At 47.8% G+C, this 20,814-nt stretch overlaps 1 protein-coding gene across 1 annotated transcript in view; it reads left to right on the forward strand.

Moving 5' to 3' along the window:
* The first annotated feature begins 6,348 nt into the window (after window positions 1-6,348).
* Window positions 6,349-20,814, forward strand: part of GNAI2 (G protein subunit alpha i2) — a 204,038-nt gene continuing 189,572 nt past the window's right edge. The window contains exon 1 of the mRNA XM_077821414.1: window positions 6,349-6,567. Within this exon, the coding sequence (XP_077677540.1) occupies window positions 6,450-6,567 (118 nt within the window). The 5' untranslated portion in view covers window positions 6,349-6,449. The remainder of the gene's footprint in view (window positions 6,568-20,814) is intronic.

A 20,814-nucleotide genomic window follows, 5' to 3' on the forward strand; every position in this document is an offset into this window, starting at 1 on the left:
TAAGTCCTACAAACAATTCTTGGCCTATCTGCTGAACAATTTTGAACAACAAAAGGAATTGGGGAGAACTGTGAGCTCCCCTCAGACAATTCACAAAGGGAAGATGAGGTAAAAATCAAGGTGTTCTCATGACAGTCAATTAATCATGACTATCCTGGGTTCTCTACCAGAAGTCATGATCAGGTGTTGAGGGCTTACGTCCACCATGCTCATCTCATATTACTAAAGGGGAGTGCATTCCCTGCTAGCAGGGAGGGGGGCTATTGGGTTCCAGTCTAGAAAAGGGAGTCCCAATTTGGAAAAGGCTGAGAAGCAAACTGATTATTACAAATAGTTTGCCCTGCACAGCTGGAGTGATGGAATCCAAAATGATCACATGAAAAAATAAACAAAGCATGTACAAAAATTCTCTCCAGGGTCTCAGGTGGATGGCTTGTTGGTGGTAAATGTTGCTTTATGGCCCTTGACTCTCTGTTCAGGGTTGAGCGTACGTACAGAGCACTGCCAAGCCAAATCCCACCTCTGTGGCCATCAAACCCCAGGATTCCATCTGTTGGAAAATAATTACCTTTCTAGAGGTCTTCAACTAGTCCCTCTTGAAAATCATGCTCCAATTAGAGGGTGCTGAATATAAATGCTTTGGATGTCATTCTGGCCTGCAGATTAGCCCCAGCTGTGCACCAGCAACAGGTGTTATTACATTAAACTTCACAGCAATCAGTCCTGAGTCATGGTTTTTAAGATGTCAAAACTTTTTCTTCAGCAAAAAAGCTGATAGTGATTTGTGCTAAATTAACTACAGGGGTTCAATTCATTTTAACAGCTTTTCCAAACATGAGAGCTCAGACTTACACTTGGGGGTTGCAAAAACCAGAGGGTTAGGCCTTATAGTTACCTGGTTTAACTAATCCCAAATTGTTACCGGAGTGTGGATGCTGCTATATGGGTATAAAAGTGCTTATACTATTATAGATTATTCCTGTATGGGAAGGGGAATAAGGTGTCCCAGTGTAAGGCATATTTTTACCAGTAAAACTGCGTCCAGAATAGGGGTTGTGTTGGTATAACTATTTCAGTTACCTCCCCCCCACCCGCAACTGAAACAGTTATATTGGTACAAAGGCCTTAGTTTTTTTGGCAATGATGATTGTCATATTGAGCTGCAATCATCCAGGGAATTGATGTACTTACTAGCTGATAAATGCAGAATTCAGACAATCGAAGTGCCAATGTTTGGAAGGTGGGCTACATGCAGAATAGCTTCCAAATCCCATTTGCTCCCACCTCTCACCCATTAATCTAATCAGCCAAGGTACCTGGAGCAGGGGGGCTTCCCACCCCTAAACCCCCTGTCTGTGTGCATAAAGGCATGCTTGCACTCTCTCTCTATTTGGTAGAATGTGTGACCCTGCACATGAGCTCCTCCTCTGTTGGTTAGTAGAGCTGCATCTCTGGCTTATAGGGTGAATACAGTATCTGGATTTTTAAAAGGAGAGGGTTCTGAGCTGTGGCCCCGATAGTAATGAACTAACAGCACAGGCGCTGTCTGGGATTTACTCCTACAGATTATTAGGCCAGCGATTCTCATTAAACCTGCCCCCAAAGGTCCTTTCTGCAGCTCAGTAAAAATACTGAGCCAAATTCATCACTGAGGATGTTCTATTGAGTTCACTGCAGTAAGAGCAGGGATGGATTTATCCCTGCGTGGGTGATCCTTTCTCCAAGCACCGGTGATGACAGAAGGTTTCCACCATTATTCATAAGCCAGAATCCTAGAGATTTGCAATCAGGAGCATTTTCCTCTTCTCCAAAATTTGGTGTAACATTTGGTGCTTTCAGAGGCAGAGAAGGTCCAAAGGCGCCCAGCCCTTCAAGGCTGCTGCAGGCCCCATCAGGAGTCATGAGATCCCCACTAGCTCTTCCAGTGCCCCCCAAAACCTCCCTCCATCACAGCCTTGAGCCACCACATCCTGACAACCTCCATCATATCCCAGCACCTCTCAAAGCCACCATCTCAACACACAGCCAACCCCACTCACCCCCAATAACCTCAAAGCTGCCCCACTATTTGCCCCAACGCACCTCCACAGAGAATAGACCACGTTCTTTCTACTCTTGTGATTTTATTGTCAGTCTCGTGATTTGTTTCTTAAAGCCCCAGCTCCTGGACTCAAGTGACTATATAAGAAATTTATTTTTAAAAATGGAAGTTTCTAGTTGTAGGAGTTCGTGAAGAAAAGTGAGACCTAAAGGTTCAAAATCCAGAAGGTAATTAAAAGGGACCCCAAATGTGTGGCTTTTTTAAAGTCTTGATTTTAAATGTATGGGGGTTGGCAACATTGTAAACCCCCACTGATTGCACCCCAAACCCTCCCCATACAGAGCCTCTGCACCAATTGCACCCCAAACCCATCCAATACAGAGTCACACCATCCCCAACCATTGCACCCCAAACCCACCATATTCAGAGTCACCCCACCACACCTCAGACTCATCCCAGAGCCACCCAATCCCCACCCATTGCACCCCAAACCCAATCCATACAGAGCCACCCCACCACCCATTGCACCCCAAACCCAACCCATACAGAACCACCCCACCCATTGCATCCAAAACATACCCCATACAGAGTCACCCCACCCAAACTCCACCCCAAACCCACCCCCACCCACTGCACCTCAAACCCACCCCATGCAGAGCCACCCACCCCCACACCTTGCATCCCAAACCCACCCCATAGTCACCCCCATCCCCGCACGCTAAAACCCACCCCATACAGAGCCAGTCAACCCCTGCATCCCAAACCCACCCCATACAGAGCCACCCCACGCCCACCCATTGCAAGCGAAACCCAACCCATTCAGAGCCCCCCACCCCACCCATTGCATCCCAAACCCACCCCATTCACAGCCACCCCACCCCCACACATTGAACACCTAGCCCACCCCATACAGCGCCACCCCAAACCCACCCCACACAGAGCCACCCCATCCCTGCCCATGGCACTACCCCATACAGAGCCACCCACCCCCACCCATTGCATCCCAAACCCAACCCATATAGATTCACTGCACCCCACCCACTGCAACCCATACCCTCCCAACCCAGAGTCACCCCACACCCAACCATTGCACCTGAAACCCAACCCCAGACAGCCACCCACCCCACCGATTACATCCAAAACCCACCCCACCCACTGCACCCCAAACCACCCTATTCAGAGCCACCCCATCTGCACCCGATACAGAGCCACCCAACCTCCACTGCACCACAAACCCACCCCGTTCAGTGCCACCCCACCCACTACACCCCGAACCCACCACATACAGAGCTAATTAACCCCACCCATTGCACCCCAAACCCACTCTCTACAGAGCCACTCCACCCTACCAATTACATCCCAAACACACCCCATATGCAGCCTCCCAACCCGCACCCATTTCATTCCAAACCCACCCCATACAGAGCCAGACGACCCCCACCCCCTGCAACCAAAACACACCACATACAGAGCTACCGCACCCCACCTACTACATACAAAACCCACCCCATAAAAAGTCACCCACCCCTACCCATTGCACCCCAAACCCACCCCATACAGAGCAACACCATCCCCCCACTGCACCCCAACCCCCCCATACAGAGCACCCAACCTCTGCATCCCAAACCCACCCCATAGAGCCACCCCACCCATTCCACTCCAAACCCACACCATACAAAGCCATCCCACCCCTACCCACTGCACCTCACCCATTCCACCCCAAACCCACCCCATTTAGAGCTACCCCACCCCCACCCATTGAACCCCAAACCCATCCCACACAGAGCCACCCCACCCATGGCAATACCCCATAAAGAGCCACCCACACTCACCCATTGCATCCAAAACCCAACCCATATAGAGCCACTGCACCCCACCCACTGCACCCCAAATTCATCCCCACCCATTTTACCCCAAACCCATCCCATACAGTCTCCCTACACCTACTACTCCCCAAACCCACCCCATACAGAACTACCCAATCCCCACCCACTGCACCCCAAACCCACCTCATACAGAGCCACACCATCCCCACCAACTACACTCCAAACCAGTGTGGATTTGATTTAAATCACTAGTCAGGAAGACTCGATTTAATCCTGGATTTCTCCATAAAAGTGCATTCTTGTTGGTTGTTATAATACGTATTCTTCACAACTCAGAGATAGATGAGACCCAAACTGGGTCTCTTTTACGGCCTGCTGCCATTATAGGTTTTCTGTTCTCGTGAGAGAATGATATGGTAGATTTCAAATCAATGAAGGCTACACTCAGAAAGACCTCAAGACTTCTGGAATATGCTGCTCATACAGTTTCACTTTTGTTTCTACTGCCTGTCCCTCCCTTCTCACATTTATCTCCTGACTTCTCCTTGTCCAGATCTATTCCAACCCCAACAATCTTCTATTCATTGAACTTTTTGAAACTTTGCACTTTTAGAGAGAGGTAAGGGACTGACTCTGTGCACACAAATTTGCAGAGAGACAATAGGGTTGAGGTCTGTTATTTCTCACCTCTGTATATTTTTAAGTTTGCAGATGACACTAAACTGGGAGGAGAGGTAGATATGCTGGAAGGTAAGGATAGGATACAAAGGGACCTAGACAAATTAGAGGATTGGGCCAAAAGAAATCTGATGAGATTCAACAAGGACAAGTGCAGAGTTCTGCACTTAGCACGGAAGAATCTCATGCACTGCTACAGACCAGGGCATGAGTGGCTAGGCACCAGTTCTGCAGAAAAGGACCTAGGGGTTACAGTGGATGAGAAGTTGGATATCAGTCAACAATGTGCCCTTGTTGCCAAGAAGATTAATGCCATTATGGGCTGTATAAGTAGGACCATTGCCAGCAGATCGAGGGACATGATCATTCCCCTCTATTTGGCATTGGTGAGGCCTCATCTGGAGTACTGTGTCCAGTTTTGGGCCCCACACTACAAGAAGGATGTGGAAAAATTGGAGAGTTCAGCGAAGGGCAACAACAATGATTAGGGGGCTGGAACACAGGATTTATGAGGAGAAGCTGAGGGAGCTAGGATTATTTAGTCTGCAGAAGAGAAGAATGAGGGGGGATTTGATAGCTGCTTTCAACTACCTGAAAGGGGGTTCCAAAGAGGATGGATCTAGACTGTTTGCAGTGGTAGCAGATGAGAGAACAAGGAGTAATGGTCTCAAGTTGCAGTGGGGGAGGTTTAGGCTGGCTATTAGGAAAAACTTGTTCACTAGGAGGGTGGTGAAACACTGGAATGCGTTACCAAGGGAGGTGGTGGATTCTCCTTCCTTCGAGGTTTTTAAGGTCAGGCTTGACAAAGCTCTGGCTGGGATAATTTAGTTGGGGTTGGTCCTGCTTTGAGCAGCGGGTTGGACTAGATGACCTCCTGAGGTCCCTTCCAACCCTGATATTCTATATTATGTATTTAAAAACATTTTTGCTGTTAACAAGCATGTTATCTCTGGAGAGACAAATCCACAGTTTGAGAACTGCAAAACTAAGTATCTCTGATGTCTTCTAGACTGAGCACTGAGTCCCGTTGGGAGGATAGAAAGATTAACCTAAATAATTTAGGCAGAAGCCCCTGGAACCCTATAAGATTGGGTCCCTAATCCATGAACTATTGGAACTCACTTACAAAACTTTTCTTAAACATTACATGAATCTATTGTCTCATACTATTGAATTATAATTTATAGTCACTATTTCATGATGAGATATCTTTGAGCTATAATGTATCTTAATTAAAATGATCTCTAGATCAGATTTTTTTGGTAAAATGCTTTTTTAGGAAAAACCTATTTAAATAAAAAAAAACCCCCAATTTTTAATTGTTTTAAAAATCATTGGATTTTTATCCACCCTGCCCCAAACAGAGCCACCCACCCCACCCATTGCACCCCAAACAGAGACACCCAACCCCCACCAACCGCACCACAAACCCACCCCATACTGAGCCACCCCACCCTCAGTGCACCCCAAAGTTACCCTATACAGACCCACTCCAGCCCCACCCATTGCACCTAAACCCACTCTATACACAGCCACCCAATGTACTCCAAGCCCTTCCCCTACAGTCACCTTACACACACTGCACCCCAACCCCACCCCATAAAGAGCCACTGCACCCTAAACCCACCTCCTACAGAACCACCCACCCGACCCATTGCACCCGAAACCCACCCCCTACAGAGCCACCCCTTACACCCCAAATCCACCCCAGGCAGAGCCACCCCACGGCCCGGCCCCGCCCCGCCCCGCCCCGCCCCGGTATCGGAGGCCCCGCCCCGCCGCGCCCCGCCCCCGCGCCGGGCGGCCCCGGGCTCAGAGCGGCGGCGGCAGGCTGAGGGGACGCATCGCAGCGCGGCGCGCGACCAGCCCGACTCGGCCGGGATCCGCCTCAGCCCGGCCCCGCAATGGGCTGCACCGTGAGCGCCGAGGACAAGGCGGCGGCCGAGCGCTCTAAGATGATCGACAAGAACCTGCGCGAGGACGGCGAGAAGGCGGCGCGGGAGGTCAAGCTGCTGCTGCTGGGTGAGCCCTGGCCCGCCCGGTCCCGCCCGCCACGGCTCGGCTCGGCCCGGCCCGCGCTGCGACCCGCCGGTACCGCCCGCCCCGCCCCGCGCTGCGGCTCCCCGGTCCGCCTCTTACCACCTCGCCAGCTCCCGCCCCTCCTGGTCCCGCCGGCCGGCCCTGCCCAGCGATACCCTCGCCCCCCGCTACCACCCCGTCAGCGCCCTGCTCCGCCCGTCTGGCCCCGCGGTGCCATTGCCCAGCTTTCCGGTACCACCCTGTCAGCCGCCTGCCTCGCTCCGGCGGTACCGCCCTGCCCTTTATCCCCCCCAGTACCTGGATCCCTCCTGGTGACACCCCCACCCCCTGGTACCACCCTGCCAGGCTCTTGCCCACCTTGCCCCTGTGGTATTGCCCTGTCCTTGACCCCCGGTACTGCCTGGTACCACCCTGCCCTGTGACCCCCCCCAGTGCCCAGTACCACCCACCAGCTCCTTGTCCAGCCTGCCCTGCAACCCCCCGGTCCCGTGGTGCTGCTCTGTATCCCCCCCAGTCCCTCCTGGTACCACCCTGCCCAATGACACCCTGCCTTTGTACTGTCTGCCCCACTGCCTGGGCCCACCCCCCTGGTCCTGCCCAGCGACACCCTTGCCATCTTCCCCCTGCCCACCTTGCCTCCATGATACCACCCAGCCCTGCGTTCCCCCCCAGTACCCTGGTACTGCCTGGCCCAGCGACCCTCCTCTGGCCCTGCCCTGCGACACCCTCCTGGCCTGGTACCACCTGGCCCAGCGAGCTACCCACCACTGGTAGCCTCCTCCTGGGCCCACCGAGAACTCTCGGTTACACTCCTGGGATTCTCCAGCGTCTGAGAGCCCCCCCAGTCTGCTACCTCCCACAGAACACCCCCCTCCGTGGTTCTCAAGGGCCTTTTGAGACCCTGCATACTTTTAGCCTGTCCCATCCAGTGACCTGCTTAGCAGACCCCAAGGTACAGCCCAGTGCACCCTCCCAAAGAGCCCCCTACTGGTTTCTTGCACTCCCCTATGTTGCACCCCAGAGACACTCCAAGACCTCCAGACTGCATTCCCAGGCTGCCTACGTACACCCCAGCAACCCTATGATATACCCCCCTAAGTACAGCCTACATCCCATACAGCTCCCCTAATATACACCCTCAGTAAATCCCACCCACCCAGACTCTCTCAATACACCATTGCACAGACCATTGAACCCACGACCCCCTTACATACACTGACACCCCTTATGCCACAATCCACACATCTTTTATATCACAGACTCCCTAAAAAGAAAAGGAGTACTTGTGGCACCTTAGAGACTAACCAATTTATTTGAGCATGAGCTTTCGTGAGCCACAGCTCACTTCATCGGATGCATCAAATAAATTGGTTAGTCTCTAAGGTGCCACAAGTACTCCTTTTCTTTTTGCAAATACAGACTAACACGGCTGTTACTCTGAAACAGACTCCCTAGTAACACCCCCATATAACAGACCCCACTAAATACAACTCGAGCCTCCACCCCCATACATGACAGTCCTCCCAGATACCTCTACTTCCCCCTAGATACCATAAGCCCCACTGTAGATGAAAACCCTCTGTTCCAATCGTCAGATACTACAGGCCCCCACCTCTTTCTCAGCCCCATATACCCTGGGCGCCTATGTATGGCATATGGAGGCATGTACCTCAGCCCTACATGTACCCCAACTGCCAAGTGTCTCTCACAGCTTTCTTCACTACCCCTCAATTAAGCTCCCCACCCTCATTAAATACAAACTCCTATCCTTCCCTACAAATTCCTGTACAAACTTCTGTGAACACCCTCTCCGCCTCTTCCCCCAGAGATCCCCCGAATGAAACCCTTCCATTCCTCCCCCAACTGCCTACTACTCCACTCCCTCCCTTCAGCTACCCTTTTCCTCTGGAAAGGCCAACCCCTCATCTCCACACCCCCAGCTGTCCATGTATCTGCAAAGAATCCCCATTCCTCTGTCAGCCCAACATTTCCACATTCTAAAACACCCCATCCCGTCCAAACCCACCACCCTCCCTGAAGCCTTGTCCACACTCCAGCTACCACATCCCCTCCAAACATGTTCTTCAGCTGCACCCATTCGCATGCACCTTCCCAAATACCCCCTGCCAGTTACAGAACTCCACCCTTGTACAGCTATACACCCTGCCTTGTGTTTTCCAGCCACTCTGCAGAGTAAATGTGTGGAGGAGAGAGCTTTGAGGGTGCCCATGCCCCCTCCCACATCCATACAGATGATGATGGAGAAGAGTTAGGATCCTTGTCAACTGTGGCTGGGGATGGATTGCTTGGGAGGAGAGTTGGAGACAGCTGCTGCTCAGGGTGATGGAACTTGTGGGGGGGGGAAATTGAAAACACTTTCATCCTGCTTGATTTGGGGGCACTGTGGTCTGTGAAGTGAACCCCCCCTTGCACTGAGCAGTGCTGCTCAGGGGGCGGAACTGCTTTTTGTTGATTCTTAGTCTCCCCTTTTTGAAACCCTTTGCATTCTGACTGAGACCAGATGGTGTGCTCATCTCCTTCCAGGAGATGCCCAGAGTGAGCTGGGTGGGTAGCTTTGTGTCTGCAGTCCCAGGTTACTGGTCAAAGGGCTCTGTCAGTCGCTTTATGCCTTTAGCATTCAGCAGTGTTCCGCACTATTTCTCTCTTCCCTCCTTTCTCTGAGCTCATCATGGGGCCCCGTAACCTAGGAAAGTAAATATCTATTTCAAATCCTCAGATTTTCTTGCTTTTCTTTTTCCCAAATACCCCCACTTTTTTTTTTTTTTTGAGGAGGGAGAGGAAGTAAATTGATCTTCAGTGCCAAGGTAGCAGGGTATTGAAAGAAAGTGTTTTCTGCAGCCCTTAGTGTGACTTGAATGGTGGAAAGCATACCCTGACAAGAAGCAGCAATGTGGATCCAGTATGTGTGGATACTGGATGCTCTTATTTGTTTAGTTCAGTAGCAAACTTTGCACCAGTCCAGCCTGTGTTTACTGCTCCTCAAATATTTTTCCACTTATTCTGCCCGTCTTTTAATGAAGCTCTAATCCAAATTGAAGATTTGTGCCTTATGGACATCTGATGATGATGAGAATGATAATGTGTTTGCATACCACTTGCTGTGTTCAAAGCACTTTACAGACATAAAACTTGGACATCTCTGCTCTCTGTCCTTTGGCTTTGGGGAAGAAAGCAGATTTTAAAAAAAAATTTTAAATGACCTCCTAACTGGATTTTATTCTGCTTCTGAAATTCCCAGGAAGAGCAATTCCTCATTTAGCCTTTTAAATGCCATATTATGTGATACTCTCACACAGTGTGGGGAAGCCCAGATGGGGTGGTAAACTGGAAGATGTGGGGTGGATTGGGACAAGAGGTAATTAGGAGACATAGGGTGGAAGGAGAGAAGCGTGTGATGGCACAGCAGTTGAGAAAATGTCTGTCTTGTGGATTTTTTAAATAGAGGAAACAGTGGCAGGAAACAATGATGAAATCAGGCAGGCTCATTTCTTTAAACACAACCTTGCATTAGTAACTACATAATTAACATCTGAGCAGCTCTAGTCAATACAGCATTGTATAAGGGGAAGGGTAAACCCCTTTGAAATTCCTCCTGGCCAGGGGAAAGCTCCTCTCACCTGTAAAGGGTTAAGAAGCTAAAGGTAACCTCGCTGGCACCTGACCAAAATGACCAATGAGGAGACAAGATACTTTCAAAAGCTGGGAGGAGGGAGAGAAACAAAGGGTCTGTGTCTGTCTGTGTGCTGCTTTTGCCAGGGACAGAACAGGAATGGAGTCTTAGAACTTTTAGTAAGTAATCTAGCTAGGTATGTGTTAGATTATGATTTCTTTAAATGGCTGAGAAAAGAATTGTGCTGAATAGAATAACTATTTCTGTCTGTGTATCTTTTTTGTAACTTAAGGTTTTGCCTAGAGGGGTTCTCTATGTTTTCTAATCTAATTACCCTGTAAGATATCTACCATCCTGATTTTACAGGGGGGATTTCTTCATTTCTATTTACTTCTATTTTCTATTAAAAGTCTTCTTGTAAAAGACTGAATGCTTTTTCATTGTTCTCAGATCCAAGGGTTTGGGTCTGTGGTCACCTATGCAAATTGGTGAGGCTTTTTATCCAACATTTCCCAGGAAAGCGGGGGTGCAAGTGTTGGGAGGATTGTTCATTGTTCTTAAGATCCAAGGGTCTGGGTCTGTAGTCACCTAGGCAAATTGGTGAGGCTTTTTACCAAACCTTGTCCAGGAAGTGGGGTGCAGGGTTTTGGGAAGTATTTTGGGGGGAAAGACGCGTCCAAACAGCTCTTCCCCAGTAACCAGTATTAGTTTGGTGGTGGTAGCTGCCATTCCAAGGACCACGGGTGGAATACTTTGTACCTTGGGGAAGTTTTGACTTAAGCTGGTAAAGATAAGCTTAGGAGGTTTTTCATGCAGGTCCCCACATCTGTACCCTAGAGTTCAGAGTGGGGGAGGAACCTTGACATGGTGGCATAGTGGTGGGATTAACCTGAAATCATTTTGAGATCCAGTTGAGATTTTTTGAACTAGAAATACAGATTTTAAAAAGGAATTTTTTTTTCCTGTGGCTTTGAAGCAGCTTTGAAACTGAAAGCATCTTGGGTTTTCCCTGCTTTGTGGCCAAGCAGAGACAAAAGGGGATTATCTTGTGAATTGCAGGTTTTCTTTGCCTGGAGGCAGGGTACTTAACTCCTGCAGGGAAATTCACAGTCTTCCAACCCAGAGGTTTTTTTTTTTTTCTTTTCTTCCTAAAAGTAAATAGGGGGTGTGTGTTCTACCCATTTGCTTTTTCTTTGGGCTGGGTAAGCAGGTTTCCAAGTAGTTTGGAGGTTTTTTGCTTTAAGTTGGGCCCAGAGCAGAGACAAGGGAATTGTCTTTTTCTGTAGGCTGACAATCACTATCAGAGAATAGGTATTCTATTCCAGCACAGCAAAATTTTACAGCCAAGTTTTGTTTGTTTATTTCTAAACCTCGGGTGTAAAGTTAGTTAAAAACAGAGAGGTTAGAATGACCAAATCCTCAGCTCGACTACAGCTGGAATTAGCCAAATTTCAGGCTGAGGAAAGACAAAGGGAACATGAAAGACAGATAGAACTCATGCGGCTGAAGAAGGAACAAGAAAGGGAGGCAGAACAACACCAAGCGGCTGCTCACAGGAGAGCTATGGAAGCGAGGGACAAAGAACTGGAGGAGAAGGAAAAAGAGAGGAAGTATGTGGAGGAGATGGAGAAGATAAAGGCTCAGCAGAATATCCCAACAAACCCTAGTAATCCTTCTCCAAGTACCACTTCCCATCCCAGAAAGTTCCCCACCTACAAGGCAGGCGATGATACTGAGGCCTTCCTAGAAAACTTCGAAAGGGCCTGCCTTGGATACAACCTCTCTACTGACCAGTACATGGTAGAGCTGAGGCCGCAGCTCAGTGGACCCTTAGCTGAGGTGGCAGCTGAAATGCCTAAAGAACACATGAACAAGTATGAACTGTTTAAATCCAAGGCGAGAGTCAGAATGGGGATAACACCCGAGCAGTCTCGTCGGAGGTTCAGAGCCCTAAGGTGGAAACCAGACATGTCATTTACCCGACATGCCTACCACATTGTGAAACATTGGGATGCCTGGATATCAGGAGCAAGTGTTGAATCTCCAGTAAATTTGCCCTTCCTAATGCAAATGGAACAGTTCTTAGAGGGTGTTCCTGAGGAAATAGAAAGATACATCCTAGATGGGAAACCCAAAACTGTAATCGAGGCAGGAGAGATTGGAGCCAGATGGGTGGAGGTGGCAGAGAAGAAGAAAACTGGTCGCAGTTGGAGCGGAGACCAGAAGGGACCACCCCAGACCACACCCTATTACCGGGGGCCGCCCAAGGCCCCATCTACCTCCCAAAGAACCCTCCAGACCCCTTATCGTCCTGCCACCCCGTTCTCCAGCAACCCTCCTCGCCCCAGTGACCCGTCAGCTGGACGATGTTTTAAATGTAACGAGCTGGGGCATGTAAAGGCCAACTGCCCCAAGAACCCCAACAGATTACAGTTCATTGCACCGGAATCACACCAGAGGTCCACAGGCCCAGATACTTCCCAGATACCCTTAGAGCGGAGGGAAACTGTGAGTGTGGGCGGGAAGAAGGTCACTGCGTGGAGGGACACCGGAGCACAAGTGTCAGCTATCCATGCTTCCTTAGTGGACCCCAATTTAATCAACCCAGAGATCCAAGTGACGATTCAACCCTTCAAGTCCAACTCTTTCAATTTGCCTACAGCCAAGTTGCCTGTCCAGTACAAGGGCTGGTCAGGAATGTGGACTTTTGCAGTCTATGATGATTATCCCATCCCCATGCTGTTGGGGGAAGACTTGGCCAATCATGTGAAGCAGGCCAAGAGGGTGGGAACGGTCACCCGCAGCCAGGCTAAACAAGCCGTGAGGCCTAGCTCTGTTCCGGAAACTGCTATCAGGACCCAGTCAGAGGTGATGGACCTGGACCTTAGGCCAATGTCTGCAACAGCAGTAGTGGATCCAGTCCCAGAGACCCAGACGGAACCAGTCCCAGAACCGGAACCAGCCGAACAACCAACACCAGACCCTGTGTCAGCACTGAATCCAGTACTTGCAACCTCAACACCAGAGGGCCCCACTGAACCTGAACTGGCAGCAGCCGATAACCCTACACAAGAGGCTCAGCCGGAGCCTGAATCCCAACATAGTGCACCAGCGGAGAGCGGTTCACAGTCAACAGAAACAGCTCCATCCCCTATATTGCTTCCAGAGGGACCAAGCCTAGGTCCACAATCCAATGAGGGACTGATGTCTCCAGCATCAAGGGAACAGTTCCAGACCGAACAGGAAGCAGATGAAAGCCTCCAGAGAGCTTGGACAGCGGCACGGAGCAACCCACCGCCTCTCAGCTCTTCTAATCGATCCAGGTTTGTTGTAGAAAGAGGACTTTTATACAAGGAAACTCTTTCTGGTGGACACCAGGAAGACTGGCATCCTCAGAGACAGTTGGTAGTTCCAACTAAATACCGGGCCAAGCTCTTGAGCTTAGCCCACGATCACCCTAGTGGCCATGCTGGGGTGAACAGGACCAAAGACCGTTTGGGGGGGTCATTCCACTGGGAGGGAATGGGCAAGGATGTTTCTACCTATGTCCAGTCTTGTGAGGTGTGCCAAAGAGTGGGAAAACCCCAAGACCAGGTCAAAGCCCCTCTACAACCACTCCCCATCATTGAAGTTCCATTTCAGCGAGTAGCTGTGGATATTCTGGGTCCTTTTCCGAAAAAGACAGCCAGAGGAAAGCAGTACATACTGACTTTCATGGATTTTGCCACCCGATGGCCGGAAGCAGTAGCTCTAAGCAACACCAGGGCTAAAAGTGTATGCCAGGCACTAGCAGACATTTTTGCCAGGGTAGGTTGGCCCTCCGACATCCTCACAGATGCAGGGACTAATTTCCTGGCAGGAACTATGAAAAACCTTTGGGAAGCTCATGGGGTAAATCACTTGGTTGCCACTCCTTACCACCATCAAACAAATGGCATGGTGGAGAAGTTTAATGGAACTTTGGGGGCCATGATACGTAAATTCGTAAATGAGCACTCCAATGATTGGGACCTAGTGTTGCAGCAGTTGCTCTTTGCCTACAGAGCTGTACCACATCCCAGTTTAGGGTTTTCCCCATTTGAACTTGTATATGGCCGTGAGGTTAAGGGGCCATTGCAGTTGGTGAAGCAGCAATGGGAGGGATTTACACCTTCTCCAGGAACTAACATTCTGGACTTTGTAACCAACCTACAAAACACCCTCCGAACCTCTTTAGCCCTTGCTAAAGAAAACTTACAGGATGCTCAAAAAGAGCAAAAAGCCTGGTATGATAAACATGCCAGAGAGCGTTCCTTCAAAGTAGGAGACCAGGTCATGGTCTTAAGGGCGCTCCAGGCCCATAAAATGGAAGCATCGTGGGAAGGGCCATTCACGGTCCAGGAGCGCCTGGGAGCTGTTAATTATCTCATAGCATTCCCCACCTCCAACCGAAAGCCTAAGGTGTACCATATTAATTCTCTAAAGCCCTTTTATTCCAGAGAATTAAAGGTTTGTCAGTTTACAGCCCAGGGAGAAGATGATGCTGAGTGGCCTGAAGGTGTCTACTACGAAGGGAAATGTGCTGGTGGTGTGGAAGAGGTGAACCTCTCCATGACCCTTGGGCGTATGCAGCGACAGCAGATCCAGGAGCTGTGCACTAGCTACGCGCCAACGTTCTCAGCCACCCCAGGACTGACTGAACGGGCATACCACTCCATTGACACAGGTAATGCTCACCCAATTAGGGTCCAACCTTACCGGGTGTCTCCTCAAGCTAAAACTGCTATAGAACGGGAGATCCAGGATATGTTACAGATGGGTGTAATCCGCCCCTCTGAAAGTGCATGGGCATCTCCAGTGGTTCTAGTTCCCAAACCAGATGGGGAAATACGTTTTTGCGTGGACTACCGTAAGCTAAATGCTGTAACTCGCCCAGACAACTATCCAATGCCACGCACAGATGAACTGTTAGAGAAACTGGGACGGGCCCAGTTCATCTCTACCTTGGACTTAACAAAGGGGTACTGGCAGGTACCGCTAGATGAATCTGCCAAGGAAAGGTCAGCCTTCATCACACATCTCGGGCTGTATGAATTTAATGTACTCCCTTTCGGGCTGCGAAATGCACCCGCCACTTTCCAAAGACTTGTAGATGGTCTCCTAGCGGGATTAGGAGAATATGCAGTCGCCTACCTTGATGATGTGGCCATATTTTCGGATTCCTGGGCAGACCACCTGGAACATCTACAAAAAGTCCTTGAGCGCATAAGGGAGGCAGGACTAACTGTTAAGGCTAAGAAGTGTCAAATAGGCCTAAACAGAGTGACTTACCTTGGACACCAGGTGGGTCAAGGAACTATCAGCCCCCTACAGGCCAAAGTGGATGCTATCCAAAAGTGGCCTGTCCCAAAGTCAAAGAAACAGGTTCAATCCTTCTTAGGCTTGGCCGGTTATTACAGACGATTTGTACCGCACTACAGCCAAATCACTGCCCCACTGACAGACCTAACCAAAAAGAAACAGCCAAATGCTGTTCAGTGGACCGGAAAGTGTCAGAAGGCCTTTAACAAGCTTAAAGCGACACTCATGTCTGACCCTGTACTAAGGGCCCCAGACTTTGACAAACCGTTCCTAGTAACCACAGATGCATCTGAGCGTGGTGTGGGAGCAGTTTTAATGCAGAAAGGACCTGATCAAGAATTCCACCCTGTAGTGTTTCTCAGCAAAAAACTGTCTGAGAGGGAAAGCAACTGGTCAGTCACTGAAAAAGAATGTTATGCCATTGTCTACGCTCTGGAAAAGCTACGCCCATATGTTTGGGGACGGCGTTTCCACCTGCAAACCGACCATGCTGCACTAAAATGGCTTCACACCGTCAAGGAAACTAACAAAAAACTTCTTCGGTGGAGTTTAGCTCTCCAAGATTTTGATTTTGACATCCAACACATCTCAGGAGCTTCTAACAAAGTGGCTGATGCACTCTCCCGTGAAAGTTTCCCAGAATCAACTGGTTAAAATCATCCTTAAGATGTGGAAAATATTGTTAGTCTTTATGTACTTGGTAGTATATTTAGAGATGCATGTGTCTTATTAACTCTGTTTTTCCTAGAGCTCCAGGAAGAAATCCCAGCCAGTGTTTCACCCTAGCTGAGATTTGGGGGGCGTGTCATAAATATAAGGGGAAGGGTAAACCCCTTTGAAATTCCTCCTGGCCAGGGGAAAGCTCCTCTCACCTGTAAAGGGTTAAGAAGCTAAAGGTAACCTCGCTGGCACCTGACCAAAATGACCAATGAGGAGACAAGATACTTTCAAAAGCTGGGAGGAGGGAGAGAAACAAAGGGTCTGTGTCTGTCTGTGTGCTGCTTTTGCCAGGGACAGAACAGGAATGGAGTCTTAGAACTTTTAGTAAGTAATCTAGCTAGGTATGTGTTAGATTATGATTTCTTTAAATGGCTGAGAAAAGAATTGTGCTGAATAGAATAACTATTTCTGTCTGTGTATCTTTTTTGTAACTTAAGGTTTTGCCTAGAGGGGTTCTCTATGTTTTCTAATCTAATTACCCTGTAAGATATCTACCATCCTGATTTTACAGGGGGGATTTCTTCATTTCTATTTACTTCTATTTTCTATTAAAAGTCTTCTTGTAAAAGACTGAATGCTTTTTCATTGTTCTCAGATCCAAGGGTTTGGGTCTGTGGTCACCTATGCAAATTGGTGAGGCTTTTTATCCAACATTTCCCAGGAAAGCGGGGGTGCAAGTGTTGGGAGGATTGTTCATTGTTCTTAAGATCCAAGGGTCTGGGTCTGTAGTCACCTAGGCAAATTGGTGAGGCTTTTTACCAAACCTTGTCCAGGAAGTGGGGTGCAGGGTTTTGGGAAGTATTTTGGGGGGAAAGACGCGTCCAAACAGCTCTTCCCCAGTAACCAGTATTAGTTTGGTGGTGGTAGCGGCCATTCCAAGGACCACGGGTGGAATACTTTGTACCTTGGGGAAGTTTTGACTTAAGCTGGTAAAGATAAGCTTAGGAGGTTTTTCATGCAGGTCCCCACATCTGTACCCTAGAGTTCAGAGTGGGGGAGGAACCTTGACAGACTTCTTGACTTATTTAATATTGGTTAAGTGCCAACAACGTATGTACTCCCGCTAGGAAAGTCCGTGGGCTTATTTGAAGACAGTGCAGATACACTGATGCTTTTTTAGAAGGATTTCAGTAAACAAATTAGATCAGATTCCTGTGTTGGTGTGATGTGCTGATGATATCAGGACTGACCAACTGGAATGCAAGATTTCTTAATACCATTAATATTTTAGGCCCTGATCCTGCAATCAGGATCTATGTGGGTAGACACCAGAGTAGCTCCATTGACTTAAATGGGGCTCTGTGCAGGTATGGGGATCTGTTTACAGGATTGGGGACTTAGGTGGGGAGAAGTCCTACACGTATTGATGTAACCTTATTTTTGGGTGTCAAGGATCCAGGCCTAGTCTTGCATCTTTTTTTCCCCTTTAGAAATAAATGGGTCAAGTAAAGCAGCATCACTAAAACATTGTTTCTTGTAGCCTCTTTAAACCCCCTGCTCCTCATAACTCCTAAATATTTAATAATAAAGCTGCAGAATGAGGTGCCTGTATTACTTTTATTAGCAAAACAAAAACCCATGCTTGACTCTCTCTCTCTTCCACCCCCCCCAGTGAATTTTCTTTTGTATGAGTCTAGCATCTGTTGGCCTGCATAATTTGTAATATAAACATGCTTGTGATAGCCTGTGGATTTACAGCTGGCTAGGTGAATTCACTGGATAAATAAGGCAGAGGGCAGCAGCTTCACCCATAAACTAAAAATAACTTACAAGGTCGACACACCTTTTGGATTTGGATTTCCACCTATGTTAGAGTAAAGACAACAGGAAACCTGTTTGTAGAGCGCTACTGTAGCATTTTTGCTAGCTTTGGTAAAATTCTCTAGCTGAAATGGATACTCGCAGCAAATGGCTTTTTTTGGATAATCACTTTTGCGCTGAATATTAAATGTGAAACAAGGGCATGAGATTTTCAAAATGCAAATGATGCACATGGTTAATTTACAGGTAATAATATTCCGTATGCTTCACTACTGTATGTTTTCTCAGTTTAGGTGGGGCTGTAGCCATGTCCTTTGCTGTGGCTGTTTAAAGTAACTTATTTAGTAACAAAGGCCTCCATCCTGCAAGCACTTATTCATGTGCTTCGCTTTATTCACACAATGACTGCTGTTGGAGTTAGTAGAACTACTGATATGTAAAGTTAAGCATCGGGGCGCGCATTGGTGTAAGGGCTAGTCCAGTATATGTGTTACAGGTCGTGTCCCATGCCCCCCTCACTCCCCCATGCCTGTCACTGAGGATCTGAGTTGTTGCAGCCCCCAGCTAGGTAGCCTTGGCTCTGTAGCTCAAGCTGTAAAATCTCCTGTTTTTATCCCTGGAGGTACCCAGTTCAGTCCCTGGTGTATTGGCCAAGATGTTGGCTGTCACATTTGCAGGGTTGCTGCCAAAATGACAATCTGTTTTTGAGTGCTACCTGTTGGCTACAAAATTAAAGGGAAGAAAATGTCTTGGCAGCTTTGAGTGGAGGATGAATGTGTGTATTCTGCCCTCTGTCATGCTGTATGTACAGTGCTTGGTTTTGGATGTCCATTGTGGAATGAATTATTTATTCCCAAATTGTATCTTTATGTTGGAAAGGGTGGGAGGAAGGGAAGCATACAAATGATCCTTGACTTCTGAAGTGGAGAGTATTTACAAAATACAATTCTGATCTTGGTGTGGGGATCTAAATTCAAAAGTAGAGCAAGACAATTTTTCTTTCTAGCAGCTGTTCAAGTGTAAATAGTGCTGAAGACTTGAGTCATTATTGCCCTATATTTAAGCTGAGACATGTCTGCAAAATACTTTCAAATTAATTTGAAGGCATTGCACAAACAGATTGCTCTTTACTGAGAACAGCAGTAAGACACCTTACTTCCTAGATTGTGACTAATTGTAATGTTAACTTTGTAATTTCTGAGCACAGTTGTCAATTTTGGGTCAGTTACAACAGGGTGAATCTCATCAGTAAATTCGTATAACAAGCACGAATTTTAATAGACTTTTGAAGAGTGACTGTATAGCTGAGGAGTCCCTGGGACTTAGCAAGCACTTTCAGGATGAAAACTGGCTTGACCTTGATGAAATGAGTGGTGAAGAGAATCTGACGTTTGGTCTGTTAGTTGTATGCTAGAAGATGTTCCTCATTGCAAGGCTGAAAGTATGCATGTCTAAGTGATGCTTGCAGATGGACTGTCCCAGGCAGGCTGGTAATGGCAGATGTATTATATGTACATTAAAGATAAGTCAAGGGAAACTCCTGTGGTATGAGATCATTATTGTTGGTTGTTTGAGGGGAAAATGGATGTAAGCCTTCTAGTACCAATAGCTCTGAAGTCTGGATTTGTTTTTTCACCAGGTTTGCTGTCTTTACAAAGTGATACCAGTATGGTTCTAATACTCAATTTACCTACTTACTCCTTAACGTTCCACTGTAGATGGATCCCCCCTCCCCCCCCCAAAAACAAACAAACAAACAAACAAAACACAACAACAAGCTGTGCTCTGATGAAAGTTCTTACTCTATCAAACTGCTGTGAGCTATTGCTTTGTGAGCCTCTGGAGCAGATGGTAGTACCACGTTTTATCAGGACATTTGTCTGCTTTGGGGAGAGCAGCTGCAGTCATCGGAGAACCAACTTCTTGTACAAGCTCAAATTAGTACTTTTCAGCAAACACGGTGGCTTTTGTCTGTTGTGGCTAAAGACTGGACTGAGGTCTCAACAAATCCTCTGTCAAATCAGAACTCTCTCTCTTCCTGCTCTTCATGTGCATTCAAACAGGCTTAAAAGGCTTCTCTTGTCTCGAATCTTTTGCACCAGAGCGTTGGCAAACTAGAATAGTCGTGTAGGTAAGGGCTTGTCTACACTGGCAATTTACAGCGCTGCAACTTTCTTGCTCAGGGTGAAAAAACACCCCCCTGAGCGCAGCAAGTTTCACCACTGTAAAGCGTCAGTGTGGACACTGCACCAACGCTGGGAGCCGCACCCCCCTTGTGCTCTCCCAGAGCTCTGCCATGATCACACAAACCACGTTAAAGCGCTGCCAGTGTAGACTAGCCCTAAATCTCAGTGTGCACCACTTGCCTGGAAAATTTAATCTGCCATTTCAGCTCCAACAAACATGTTAGGGAGGCAGTAGCTAATGTTTTCTGTTGGCTTGATTTAAATGGTGCCCTGTGATCTCCGTCCTTCTTTCCTCTCTGAATCATGGATGTTTGCTTAGATTTTTCACACAAACATTCATTAGAAGTAGGGCTGTTGATTGATCATAGTTTAACTCATGGGATTAACTCAAAATTAATTATGATTAAAAAAATTAATCATGATTAATAGCAGTTTAAATCACTGTTAAACAATAGAATACCAATTTAAATTTATTAAATATTTTGACGTTTTTGTACATATTCAAATATATTGATTTCAGTTACAACACAGTATACAAAGTGTACAGTGCTCACTTCATATTTTTGATTACAAATATTTTCATTGTAAAAA

This window comes from Eretmochelys imbricata, chromosome 7 (assembly GCF_965152235.1).
Source record: "Eretmochelys imbricata isolate rEreImb1 chromosome 7, rEreImb1.hap1, whole genome shotgun sequence".
NCBI classification, from domain to species: domain Eukaryota; kingdom Metazoa; phylum Chordata; order Testudines; family Cheloniidae; genus Eretmochelys; species Eretmochelys imbricata.